The sequence below is a fragment of the Pezoporus wallicus genome, unplaced genomic scaffold (genome assembly GCF_028554395.1).
Source record: "Pezoporus wallicus isolate ANWC-B61680 ecotype Strahan unplaced genomic scaffold, APGP_CSIRO_Pwel_v1 scaffold_3294, whole genome shotgun sequence".
Classification (NCBI taxonomy): domain Eukaryota; kingdom Metazoa; phylum Chordata; class Aves; order Psittaciformes; family Psittacidae; genus Pezoporus; species Pezoporus wallicus.
In genome coordinates this window covers 11,624,245-11,637,104 of record NW_026635478.1, presented here as the reverse complement: position 1 = coordinate 11,637,104, position 12,860 = coordinate 11,624,245, and the positions used below count along the sequence as shown (strand labels likewise).

The 12,860-nt window shown below is 42.5% G+C and overlaps 1 protein-coding gene across 2 annotated transcripts in view; it reads left to right on the top strand.

Annotated features, from left to right (window-relative positions):
• IRAG2 (inositol 1,4,5-triphosphate receptor associated 2) overlaps window positions 1-12,860 on the top strand; it is a 39,050-nt gene that overhangs the window by 16,513 nt on the left and 9,677 nt on the right. Inside the window, exons 17-26 of one of the 2 annotated variants that reach the window (XM_057428040.1) lie at window positions 1,037-1,151; window positions 1,580-1,742; window positions 3,937-3,998; window positions 4,898-4,963; window positions 5,948-6,056; window positions 7,199-7,346; window positions 8,165-8,246; window positions 11,695-11,741; window positions 11,825-11,889; window positions 12,017-12,133. In XM_057428040.1, the coding sequence (XP_057284023.1) occupies window positions 1,037-1,151; window positions 1,580-1,742; window positions 3,937-3,998; window positions 4,898-4,963; window positions 5,948-6,056; window positions 7,199-7,346; window positions 8,165-8,246; window positions 11,695-11,741; window positions 11,825-11,889; window positions 12,017-12,133 (974 nt within the window). Of the gene's footprint in view, window positions 1-1,036; window positions 1,152-1,579; window positions 1,743-3,936; window positions 3,999-4,897; window positions 4,964-5,947; window positions 6,057-7,198; window positions 7,347-8,164; window positions 8,247-11,694; window positions 11,742-11,821; window positions 11,890-12,016; window positions 12,134-12,860 lie in introns of both variants that reach the window. The other variant, XM_057428032.1, reaches the window with a different exon arrangement.

The following is a 12,860-nucleotide window of genomic DNA, read 5'->3' as shown; positions in this document are numbered from 1 at the left end:
CTCAAAAGTTATTAAATGTGAAAGCATAACCTTCAATTTTAGCTTATTGGCACGTGGCTCCAGCTATGAGTTTTGATGTGATAAATATGGCAGCAAAAGACAGCAGGGGTAAAACTGCCTGCCAGCCCTCTCCTCAGACATTCAAGGAAGTAGCTAGTCAAGGGTGTTTTGTTGTTTTGGGTTTGGGTTTTTTGGCTTTTTTTTAATTTTTTTTCTTTTTTTCTTTTGTTTTTGTGAGGTGTTTGTGTATTTTTCCAGAACGAGTAATCTGAATTTTCTGTCCTTGTGGACAAGCTTACGCATAGTATCAGCCTTCTGCTATCCTACAGTAAATGTAACTTCTTACACATACGCCTTTACCTGGGTTTGGGATGTAAGCAGCTTCCTAGGGCTTTGCATCCCTGAGAGCTAACACGAAGCATTCACACTACGCTTCTGCCTAACTTACCTTCTGCTTAACGTTGTTAATGTAGACCTCCCACATGCTCTGCCTTCACTCAGGAAAGCGCTTATAAAAATACTGATAGCTTTATTTCTTAAAGCTGCCTTTCTGCTTCAAAATTGTTTGTGGTGGTAGCAAGAAGGGAAAAAAAAAAGTGTGAATGTAAGTTGGAGAAGAAATGGGCAAAAGGTTTCGGCAATGGAAAAGAAAGGGTTCCTTGAAACCCATCATCTTTATACTGGTCCTGGTGGCATCTGCTTGCCAGATCTTGCTCTTTGAGAATTCTCTGGATATTCCAGGAGCTGATATGCAGCTGGCTGGGCCTGGCACAGCAATTGCAGGAGACAAACCAGGGAAAAGCTCTATCCCTTTCCTAATTCTGGAAGCGCTGTACAAAAGCCTTATCTGCCTACTGGGTTGAATTGTGCTTAGAAAGAAGCAGGTCCCTGGTGCTGGATCCTGGGGAATTGCGGCATGTAACAGCTGAATGTGGTTCTTAATGCTCGTCTTGACAACGAGCATGTGTCATCTCCTGGGCATGCCTGCTCTAAAATGTCAGTAACTGATTGTGGTTTGCGTGCTTCCACCCTGCAGGCAACGCGAGATAGAAACTGTCAAACAGTTACAAGAAGAAACTGCTGGCCAGGCAGAAGCCCTTGGTTTAGAGCTGCAAAAAGCTACAAAGCAGCTTGAGGATGTCAGCAAACAGGTAAGGGATGCTCTAGTTCCTTCTACACAGGAAACAAATAGATGCAAAAGGCTATGTACAATGCATTGCTGCCCTTCGGAAAGGAAATCGCATGTTCAGAATGCAGTGCCTCACTGCAAAAGTGGAACCAGCAGAGGAAGTAAAATTTGAGGGGGTGGTGACAACAGTTTGCTGATGAAAGAGGCAGCATTGCATATTTGTGGTGGCTTAAAAAAAAAGAAAAGAAAAAAAGCCCAAAAATAGCTTCCATACACAGTCCACCCCAGTGTAAAAATGCAGAAGTTCAGAGGGAGCTTTATCACTTCCTGAGAAAGAACAGATGCAGTTCGGTTTCATTTACATGAACTGTAGAGGCTCCTTGTGTTAGCCAGGCTGCTTTATCTCCTTTTTATTTCCTTCTTTTTTCTTAAATATTGGTTTCTGCTTAGGCGAAGGATCAAGTTGAAGCATTTCACTCTGCTTGTGAGGAAGCCGCATCCTTGAAATGCAAGTTAGAGGAAGCCATTTCTGAGCAGCAGAAACTCAAGGATGTGAATGAAGCTTTAACAAGCACTTGCCAGTTGCTTCAAGAAAAGGTGGAAGACCAGAAAAGTGAGTAACTACTGGTGGTGTGCCAGCTTTCACTCTTGCATGGGCGAATCTTTTACGGTTTAGTTATGGCAAGGGGTAATAGGGCTGATCTGCAGGTCATCCGATAAAATGCTCTGTGGAGTCTGTCTTTGTTTTTCTCTTTTTTCCTTTCTCCTTTGACATCTGCAGCCATGGCATCTGGGCTGAGAGTCAGGTGGGATCCCAGTGAGTGGGTGTTGGGCTGGACCAAAGCTGCAGAACCTCCTAACAAAATCTGCAATTCCAGGAGGAAAGGGTTAGTAACTCCATGGGAGGTATTGGCACTCCTTTATCAAAGGTGCTGTCCCCACACCTGAATATCCCACCTTATTCCAAACAAAATCATACTTCTTTCCTTAGCTCCCTGTACCAAAAAGATACGGTTTTGTTCTGCATCCTGCTTGGTTTTTCTTTCTATTTTTGAATAACTGCATGGTACTACATTGCTCTCTTTAGTGGAAAGCAATCATGTCATTGCATCATATACACACAACTTTTGCTACAGAACCATGGAAACTTCATATTACCTCTTGCTCACTTGCTGACATAAACACCCCAAAAGCTTGGGCAATTAGAGAATGCAGTAGTTTGATTCCAGCACGTGGCTTTTTCCCCGCAAATTCAGGAGTGCGTATCACTTGCTTACAGGAAAAATATTGACTGAATTAAGCCCATCTAAGGTTTGCATGCATTGTCCAGGGTAACGTGAGTGATGCTCAACGTATGTGCATTGTGAACAACTTTATGTGAAACTACAGTTTGCCTTGTAGGAAAATTACATGGGACCCTATGTCTTGGTTCTAAGGCACAAATGTTTTGCGCTGATGGGCAGAGACAGCTCCAGACTGTGTTTGCTGACTTCTGACCAGTGTTTTGGCATTGTTTGTGTGTGTGTTCATGCCGCTTTCATGCGTACTGCTTCCTCCAAAGTGTGGAGTTGCCTTTTTTTTTGTTTTAGCAAGAGTCATAACAATGGAAATAGTGTGCGATTTTTTCCAGCTCTGAATAGATAAAGATCTTATGCAAAGTGAGTTAGAGTCAACTGTAAGAGGGATAACCACTCCTTTCAGGCATGTGGAAGGGACTAAACTCAAAAAAAGCTTGGGGGGGATATAGGTAATTTAGAAACCCTTAGACTCCCCCATAACACCACCACCCTAAAAATGGCTAAGACCCTGGCTTTAAATTCTCCAGGTAGTTTGCAGAAATCTTGTTCTGTAAATGAATAGAAATAAAGTGGTACATATGTAGGGAAGTTGTGAAATGTTATAAAGAACAGGGATAACAAACAGAGATGGGAGGAGTGGGGGAGGACAGTACTTTATATTGGTTCCTGCAGAAAGCCAGATGGGTCTAGTGTCACTTCTGACCAAAGGCCTGAGCTGTGGTCTCTTTCTCACCGGCTCACCCACTCTGTTCCCCTACTTCTTCCCCCCTGCATGGTAAGAGACAAAAAATTAGGGAACCTGTTAGCCAAGGAAGCTACAACTTAACCTAAGTCAGCCTAGCCCAGCTCCTTCTGTTTCAGATGTCTAATCATGCCTTGCCACTAATTGCTACAGCCCTCATCCAGTGAAAAATCCGAACAAGACTGAGAGCTCCCTCAGCCAGGGCACTGAAGTGACAGTGCTCATGAAATCTCCTTTCACCACCACTCCACACATTATTTAGCTGTGGTATAAAAGCCACAGCTTGACAGTCTTGAAAGCCACATATGATAGACTTACGTCATGGTAGAAGTCACCCTGGCGTTGCTAAACTTGAACAAAGAATGTTTCTAAGTTGTTGACTTTAAAACTTCTGTACAGGATGTCAAATTGGAAGGACAAATGCTTTTCTTCCAATAAGCTGTAATGGAATTGTCCATTTCACAGGGAGCTGTCGCACCTTTATGCTGATGATGTGAGAAAGCATTGCTCTCCCACTTACAGCCAGAGGAAAAGCAACCACAAAGAAGAGAAAGTGCCCAGTGTTTTCTGTAGGGTTGAACACTCAAAACAAAATGCACTTTTAAAATTCTCTTTCCTGTGAAAAATTGCTGTACATAAAACTAAAGTAAAGCAAAGAACAATGAGTTTGTGATAGGGAGTAGTCAGGTTTAAAGATGCCAAAACATCCAACCACTTGTTATCAGATTATAAGGAACCCTGTAAGACTTGTAAATGTCTCTTCATAGCAACTGCTAATGCGCTGAGATGGGAACTGCTTCAAAGGAGACTCTGTGAGTTGCTGTGTCAGGTACGATGCTTGTTTGGTGGGAGAGGAAAAGGTAGGCTTGCACAGGAGGTGCTCTGGTGGAAGGACCTCTACAGCTGAGAAGAGCTGCAAATAATTTGGCAGCATCAGATTTCTTCCCTTCTAACATGTACATAACTGAAGGCACATCATTATTTTCCTCCTTCAATCTTTGGGGAGAAAAAATGGGCTGGAACTTACAGGTGTGGTGGTGGTCTTCACTGTAAACAGTTATTGGTGATCATATCAAACAGGGCTGATGGAAGTTTTCCCTGATGCATTGATGTGATTTGATCCCCTCAATAAGCCCTCTCTTCCGCAGGCAATCTCAACAACCAAGTATTTAAAATCTCATAATAAGATATATTTCAGTATCCAGACATTAGAATAGGCAGTGAGACAGTTCTTACTTCTGTGCCCCTCTGAAAATACATTGGAAATTACATAACTCTGGAGTGCTTTGCTTTGAATAAAAATACTTTATTCAAGTTTGGAAGGGGGTGGAGGGGGAGATGTTGTGGGAAGACTCTTTTTCCCAACCAGCTCTGGTAAGGATTGCTACAGCTCAGGTTTGAACGGTCTGGATATAACATAGAACAACAAGGTATTTATAAAGGCAAACAGAGGATCTTGAAATGTATCCTAGGCTGTAACAGGGCCATAAGAGCAGAAAGAAAACTGTGGACCAGGTGCATGCAAATAGAACTTGTGTTTGTGCGTAAAAGTCTGCAGAAATAAAGGCTGAAAGTAGCAAGGGGAAACTGCCTGATTTTCCCAACAACTGAAATAGTTCAATAAGATAAAACTTATTATGTTCCTAATCAGTAGTAGTGTTCTTCCTATTTTTTTTACCTTTTTTCCTCTATGGCTGCCTGCCATAAGCTCTTTCTCTATCACAACAGTGCTGTGCAGAGTTAGATTCTGACTACAGTGTGCTGTCCTCGTCAACTGAGCTGGTAAAAAAGAAGGTAAGTGTGCTGTCTATGACCATTGCTGAGATGTTAAAATGTGATACTAGTTTTGTTGGGTTTGGGTTTGTTTGGTTTGTTTTTTTTTTTATGACCTGAAGGAAATGACTAACTTTCCTTGTGAGAAACTCTGCCAAGTTAAATATTCATTAAGTATAATTTGAGAGACATACTTATGTATATATGCATGCACATGTATACACACATACAAAAGTATACTCAAACCTTACTGCAAAACCAGTCTCCTGTTGCTTCTGAATAGTTGTGACAAAATACAAGTGTTTGATAAATTGCATTCTGAGATGGATCAGAGGCTTAAGATGGGGCTATATCTTCCAATTTATTTACTAGTTTTCATCACTTAAGCAACACTAGGTCAAATGCAGCTTCCTAAGTGTTGCTCGGAAGTTTCCCCTACCCATCTTCAGGTGACCCTTCTTCAGCACTAAACTGCAAGGAAGTGGTCTGCATTCAGGGGCAGGGGATGGTGGAGACAGTGCTTTGTCTTCAAAAAGACAAAAAGCTGCCTTTCCGCTCCTGCTGAAGGATCTCACCTGTGGAGCAGGTGCTGGATGCTGGAGGAATGGTCCCTTCCTCAGTCCATGTGGTTGGCTTGGCTGAAAGGGTTTGTGGGTTTTTCAGATGTTTTGGTTAGGTTTTTTACAGGGTTTGGTTGGTGGTTTTCTTGGTTCTCTTGTCCTGCTCATTGTGCCTGGTCTTGTAGTATTTTGTTCTAGACCTGGCTTCAGCCAACATGCCTCTTGCAAATGTAAAGTTGAATTATTCTACCTCTTCCTGTACCTGTTCTGCCCATTAAGGATGTTAGCTTTTCTAGACAAAAAAAAACCAACAGATGATGTATTTGTGTAACTGTCAGTATCACATTATGCAGATGCAGCTGTGTGGGGGGTGGGAAGGGAAGTTGGTGGCATTAATGTATTCAGTGTGACTGAACAACAGCACTGCTTTCTATTTTTCCATTAGCAGTTCCATCGCTCTAAGCGGCAGTGGAGTGAAGGACCGACCTTGGGCACTGAACTTCCAAGGATACTGCCCTTGGATGTTTCATACTGGCATAGTACGCTTCTGCTAGGTAAGACCTGATGGTGTTGGCCATTTTCACCTCAATCCTGAAATATAAAGGGTTGATAGAACAGCATCAATGGTGCTAAACATGCACCATGCACCATAGAGAGTGCAATATCTGTCATCCATCTGTTTCTGCATGTAATCCAGGGGGCTGAACTGTGTTTATAATGCTTGCAATGAAGGGCCTGAAAAGGTGGCTGGCTGTCAGCCTAACAGGAGACCCCAAAAGCTTGAGGGACTGTTGGTATAAATCCTACATCCAAGTGTTTTCCTGACAAGCTTGCCAGTCTGGATCAAAAGGGCTTGAGTTATGTTCGTCCTGTTCATTCTGCCTGGCACAAACTGAGATAGCAAGTGATGACTTGCTACTTTGCTACTGAGCTGAGGTCAGTCCTGGTTTAAAAACTTGAACAGGTGCCATAGCTACTGAGATTCAAATAATTGTATTTGCCAATTTCTCCTGTGTTCATGAAATATTCGTACTTCCCTGTGACTCTCAAGCCTTACAAATATTAAAAGCCGCTGACAGATGTGCAGTGCAGGGCCATAGAACTGCAGAGTGCCTTTGGGATTTTATAGACAAAGCATTCCTTCCAGAAGTAAGCCCGTACGACAGAGTGTCTCCTCACACATGCTGCAAAATACTCAAACATAGTCCTACAGCATCCTGGGAGAAAGGGAAGAAGCTCTTGATCAACTGCATGTGTTCCTTACAAAAACACTGCAAGGGCTGTTTCAGTGGGCCAGCTTGGAGTGTTCTTGCAACTTGCTGTATTATCACGATACAGCCACAAATGAGGCAGGTATTCTCAGCTTGCGCCGGTCAAGTATTGATACAAAAAAAGAATAATCTATTTCCCAGCCCTCTCTGCCACACAAAACAATTCACCACAACAAACCTGTCCTATGCGGAAGTATCTATAACCTGACTGATGGAAAACCCCTGTCCCCAGGTGCTGCAGACTCTCCATGTACAAAATATGTCTGGGCCAGATAACCCATTTGTACTGAGATGGAAGCAGCTTTATTATAAATCTGTACTTGGTTGGTTTGCTTCTTGGTGTTTTTAGGCTTAGTTAAAACCTGATATGTGACTGAACCCAAATTTGACAGTGACCACCACTCCTCACATGTCTCTCTTCACAGATGCTCTGAACTTGGAAACCTCATGCGCAAATAACCCTCCTGAGCACAGCTGGGATCAGCCTTGTAGACAGAACTCTGACAGCTGTGTGTTTGAAAGCTGCCATCCGGGACACAGGTCCACTTCAGATGTGACATCAGTAGGGCACAGGTAAAGATGGCAGAATAACCGCTTTGGGGTGAAGGGTGGGAGAGTCCATGGGACCTAGTATGTTCCAAGGAAAAGTGTATCCCCGGCAGATGCTGACCCCAGCAGCAGGCATCTCATAGGAAATACTGGATGCTTGGTGATCAGCTAATGGTGTTGTGGGGATAACTCTTTGCTTCTATTAACAAATTATGAAAGCTTTTACTGAAACCAGCCAATACAGCGATGTTCTTACCATTTCATCCTGGAGAAATGAGGCTTGACGTAGGCATTCTTGTGTTTATTTTCCGTATTTAACTCACTACTGACACTCCCCTTCACTCCTATTTGACTCCTACTTGACTCCTATTCAGGAGTCAAAATCGTGTTGGCTTTTAGGTCTCTCAATTAGTTTTTTCCAGAGTGTAAAGCAGGAATTCTGATGGCTCTGTTTATCAGGCTGCCTCCTTAGATCTTTTAAATAGAGATTGAACTGCTTAGGATTATGAAATCTAGCTAACTATTGTCGGTGAGTATTTTAAAAGATGAGGATGATCCTGAAGATGCAGGCAGGCACTCTGCAGCAAAACTCAGCAGCTCTTGAAGCTTTTGCCATGGGTTTTCTGTAGAGTTGAGCAGTGTGGAGGAGGTTGGGAGGACTGGTGGTGGTTCTTGCTGTTTGGGGGAGGAGAGATTGATGTTAGTGATGAATTTGCCTTTCTCTGGGAGACCAGCTGTCTGACTATACAGATAGTGGTGACTTCAGTTGTTATGTGCTTAAGGAAAACGGGCAATATATCTCACTGTTGTTTGGGCAATATGCAAATAACATATATTGCTAGGTGGAAAATATGCTCTGCTGGTAACTGTACTGATGCAGACCTTCCTGTTTCCATTACCATGATGGACTCTTCAGTTACTGAGGTGAGTGCTGTCCCTAATGCCTGAGACGTGGTTTTGAATGGTTTCACGCATTTAGTGCCTTACTCAGACCCAGATCCAGATTGAGAAGCTATAAATTGGCACTGCTCAAGGTGAATGGAGCTGGCATCGGTAAACGGGGTGCTGTGACATCTTGTCCTCTATGGGGTAGTCCCTTCTGTTTGGGCACACTTATAGAATACTGTAGATAACTATAGACCCAAATGTCATAATGTTCGCATGCATCTGGGTCATGCTTTTAGCTGGGGGAGTGTTTTAAATGTGGTTTCCAGGCTTGAGACAGTGCTGTTTCTGCAGTAATACTTGGTTCTGCCAGGGAAGCCTGAGTGATTTCACTCTTCTTATCCACCCGCAAGAAGCCACAGGATGCGTTAGCTGTGAATGCTGCCTTTCTCTGCACTTTCTCCCACGGCTACCATGTAACAGCTGAAACCCGACATCTTTGCTGTATGAAAATTGTCCTTCAGCTGATGTGCTCAGATATGTCTCCACGGCTGTATTGAATCCTGCATCTACAGCTTGAGCTTTCTCATGGCAACAGCAAGATGAGCTGCATGCAGCTCAGCACACCTAGCTGTGCTCTGTGCTCAGTGCCACAATACTCGCTACTGAAATCTGGACTTCAGCCCCTGCCACGCAGCAGGGCTTCTAATTAGCTTTACAAGCTCCAGTACTGGAGGTGATGATGGAAGAATACTGGTCAGTGGTTTCTGTGAACCTGGAAATAACCTCTGCCAGACTAATGAGCAGGCAGCCTCAGACCTACCCTCACTAGTGTGTGGTACCTGGAAGTGTAGCAGTGGTCTGGTTGCAGTGGCAAATCAAAGCACACAGTGCAGTGAGGGTGAAAAGTAAGAGTGGGGTTGCCGGTGTTTTCAGCACACTGCTCAGCTACAATAGAGCAGGTGAGGAACTCTAAGCCTGTGCTGCTACTGTTTAAGTCACCTTAGAGGGGATAATCTTAAAGGCTCCGTCTTTACACAGTCCTTCTGGAAAGTCACAGCCTTGCAAAGTTGTTTGAAATGACTGTGCTTCATTTCTCTGGTGCTTTCTGTAATTCCAGTAATGGCCCAGAAATGTCATTTTCCATTTCTGTCTTTTTTTTCTTATTATTTTTTTCAATATATACTTTTCTTGTTAATATTCAAGAGGGGGAATAAAAAAAATGTTAAAGCTTGCTCCAGAGAAAAGGCAAATGGGCTGTGTCCTGTATCAGTTCTCAAACCCGTGACATGCAGCAAAATTTGAATATCCTTGTTTAATAGGAAAAATCTCCCTAGTTTTTTTATTACACCATGGTTGCAGATGTGTTTGTGCAGATCAAATCCTTCAGCATGCAAGTAACTCAAATTGCTTTGTGAAAATGTTGTCACTGTAGGAGTTCAGAGGCTATTTATTAAAGGAGTTTCTATGAGGGCCAGATGAAGCTTGGGTTTCTTATACTTGTTTTGATTTGTAAATGTGAAAGCCACATCACATTCTAAAAACCAGATGATAGGCCTTCCAAATGTTAATTCTTGTTTGGGAGGAGTTATACAAGACTGTGGCCAGTATTTGTCTGCTGTGACAGTTTCCTTGGATTATTATGATTATCAAAGGGATGGAGGGGGAGAAAGTGATTAGGGATGTACTGCAGGATCTTCTTTGACACAATCCATTTCTCAGGAAGGAACACCACTCTGTAATGCCCTCTGCAAACAGATTTTATTAGATCTGGAATACTGGGGTTTCTTCTTGGTGGTGTATTTCCTGTGCAAGTGTACCCTGTGCAGTCCATGGCAGCTCACAATCCTGATAGTATGGGGTTTTAAAAACTTAAAGGATTCCTTCACTGCCAATAGAAAGCAGCAACTATGGGATTACTTGGGGTGGGAGAAGGCATGTAGAATAATGTATTGCTTTAGTCAGTTCTGGGTTGGTTGGTTGCTTTGGGGGGGTGGGGTGTTCCTTTTAAAAAACACTTAGATTTCTTTTGTTTTCATTCTAACATGCTATTCATTTTCACCTTCTTTGCCAATATTCCTGTAGAACTAATGGCCTGAACAAGGCAAATGCAATGCTGTACTTCCTTAAGCTTAATAGGAAATTCAAATAGGAATAAAAATAGCCTGGATTTGCATTAGAGGAAACATGTGGCTGCCTGGGGCAAGGTTCTGTGGGTACAGTCAAGTCCGGTATGGAAAGGAGAGAGAAGGCATTTTCTAATGCTGGGAGCAGTCTTGGAAGAGACCAGAGGTTCTTGGTCATCCCCTTTTCCTCTTTGCTGGATTTTCTGAAGACGTTTGAGGAGGGAGAGAAGATACCAGAACATAGATGATTGCTTGCTGACATGGTTTTCCATTGTCCCCTCAACTTCAATAGTGATGTTGGACCCAAAGCTGGATATAGCCTTGTACTTTCTCTGCTTGGGGATAGGTTTGTATTTGGGTTTTTTCCCTATTAGGCACTCCTCTTCAGCAGTGGAGATCACCACAAGTAATTATCAACTTAATCCTTTAAAACTCTTTTAATCCTGCATTTTCACCCATAAAGAGAGACCAGTCTATCCATTAAATACAAGTTAGGGTAAAATGAAGAAGAGGGATATTTCCCATTGAGTATCTCCCTTGCCACATTAAAAGCCTTAAGAGGATATTGGTTTTGTCTGCGATATGATAAGGCTTGGGTGCAGAACTGCACTGTAGCAGCTAAAGGAACATGGAAAAAAAAACTATAGGCCAGCATTTAACCGCTTAATTCCTCTCTACTGTTTGTATACAAACGAGGAGGCTCAAAGCCTTTTGAAGTGGCTAGGTAGTTATACATAACTTTGAAAAACTAGTATCATTCAAAGACAGACACTAAAACATACAACACAACACATATCATAGAATGGTTTGGGTTGGAAGAGACCTTAAATACCATCTGGTTCCAACCCCGTGCCACGGTCAGGAACGCTTTCCACTGCATAAAAGTTTTCTGTGTGCACTTGGTTGAGCCATTAATAGTAACACCTTTATTAGGTTTATTTTATTGTTTAAACGAGCCTGTGAAGGTCTGCGAGTCTTGCTTGTAGGGTATGAGGTCAAGGCCTAGAAAATGGATATAACTTGCTGCACAACATTAAGACGGAACAGTGGTGTGGTAACACATACATTGGTCACTTCAAAACGTACGTTGGAAGCAAAACATGAAGTCGGAAACCAGCTGATTCTCCTGAGATAAGACTTCTGCAGAAGCATAGTTATCACTCCTAATGATGATAATATGCCAAGCTACGCACTTATGTATGGGTGGCTTTAGACTAGCAGAAGAATCTGCGTGCGCCATGTAGTTCTTCAGTGCTGAAATAATTCAGGCACAGATGGGGAAATCAAAAATTTGACAGACAAATTTTCTACTTGCACAGCAAGCCTTTCCCTGGTACTAACTCTTCTCTCTTTCCATTAAGATTGACTGTGCAGAGCCACCACTACCAGCCAATTTGATCCCATCCAGGTCAGGTTTTGTGTAAGCTTTTAAAAGCCTTTATTAAGATTGTATAATATGGATAAGTATCTGAAATAATTTTGTTTTAGGAGTGATTACTTAACTTCAGCCCAAGAAGTTCTTACGTCCTCTTTGGAAAGCACTGCACCAGTAACAGGTAAGCCCTTAATTTGGGGCACAGATGTGTGAACCTTTTGCACTGTAAATACTGGGAAATAGCTATGTTCAAGTGTGCACATTTACTGAACAGTAAAAGCTCTGTCTTCTCTTGGCTGATGTTATAGGCCACCTTGTTATAGAGGAAAAATCACTCAAGCGCTTGTGTGAAAAAGTGGAAGATGTGCCAACTTCTGTAACAATGGAGAAAAACAACAGTAAGGATCCGGCTGGTCCTGTGCCAGGTACAGTAACTGCTGCAGAGCACTGGCACTCGTGCAGTGCAGAAATGGATTACTTCCAGCACATAGAATCATAGAATACTTAGGGTTGGAAAGGACCTTAAAATCATCCAGTTCCACATCTTTGAAGTGAAGAAAACGTGTAAAAAAATTCACAAGTTATTTTTCTATCTTTGCAAATATTTTCACCTGCAAATGCTCTCGGCTGTCTCTGATATTCTAAGTAGGAAGAAGGCTTTATGTACTTGCTGGAGGCTGGTAGTCTACAGTATGGCAAGAGTGAACTTAGCATGAACTAACTTAGTGAAAACTTGATTCTTTCTCAGCTGGCAAAATACTGTGTGGGTACTAAACCCCAGGTAACTTGGGGAAGAGAGAGATTGTTTTCATGGTTTTAAAAAGTTTAAGGACACAGCTGGACTAAATAACACTTCCTTCTCTTTCAAAACTGATGGCCAGTGCACAAGAAGCTGGGATGGGTCAGCAGGAGAGATGAGGATAGGCCTTTGTGTGTAGTTCTGGCTTTTGCTATAGCCATAAACATGCAGAAGATGTGTTTTTGCCGGATCTGATGGTGCTTCTTCCCCCTAAAGACTAAAAGCAAAACAAAACTGGGGTAGTGCACACGGTGTGTTCAAGCTATTTTTAAAAAAGCTAATCTGAATAAGTAGCACAGGATATATCTGCACGCTAGTTTGTAACTATTTTTTAACCTTTACCTAAATATAAG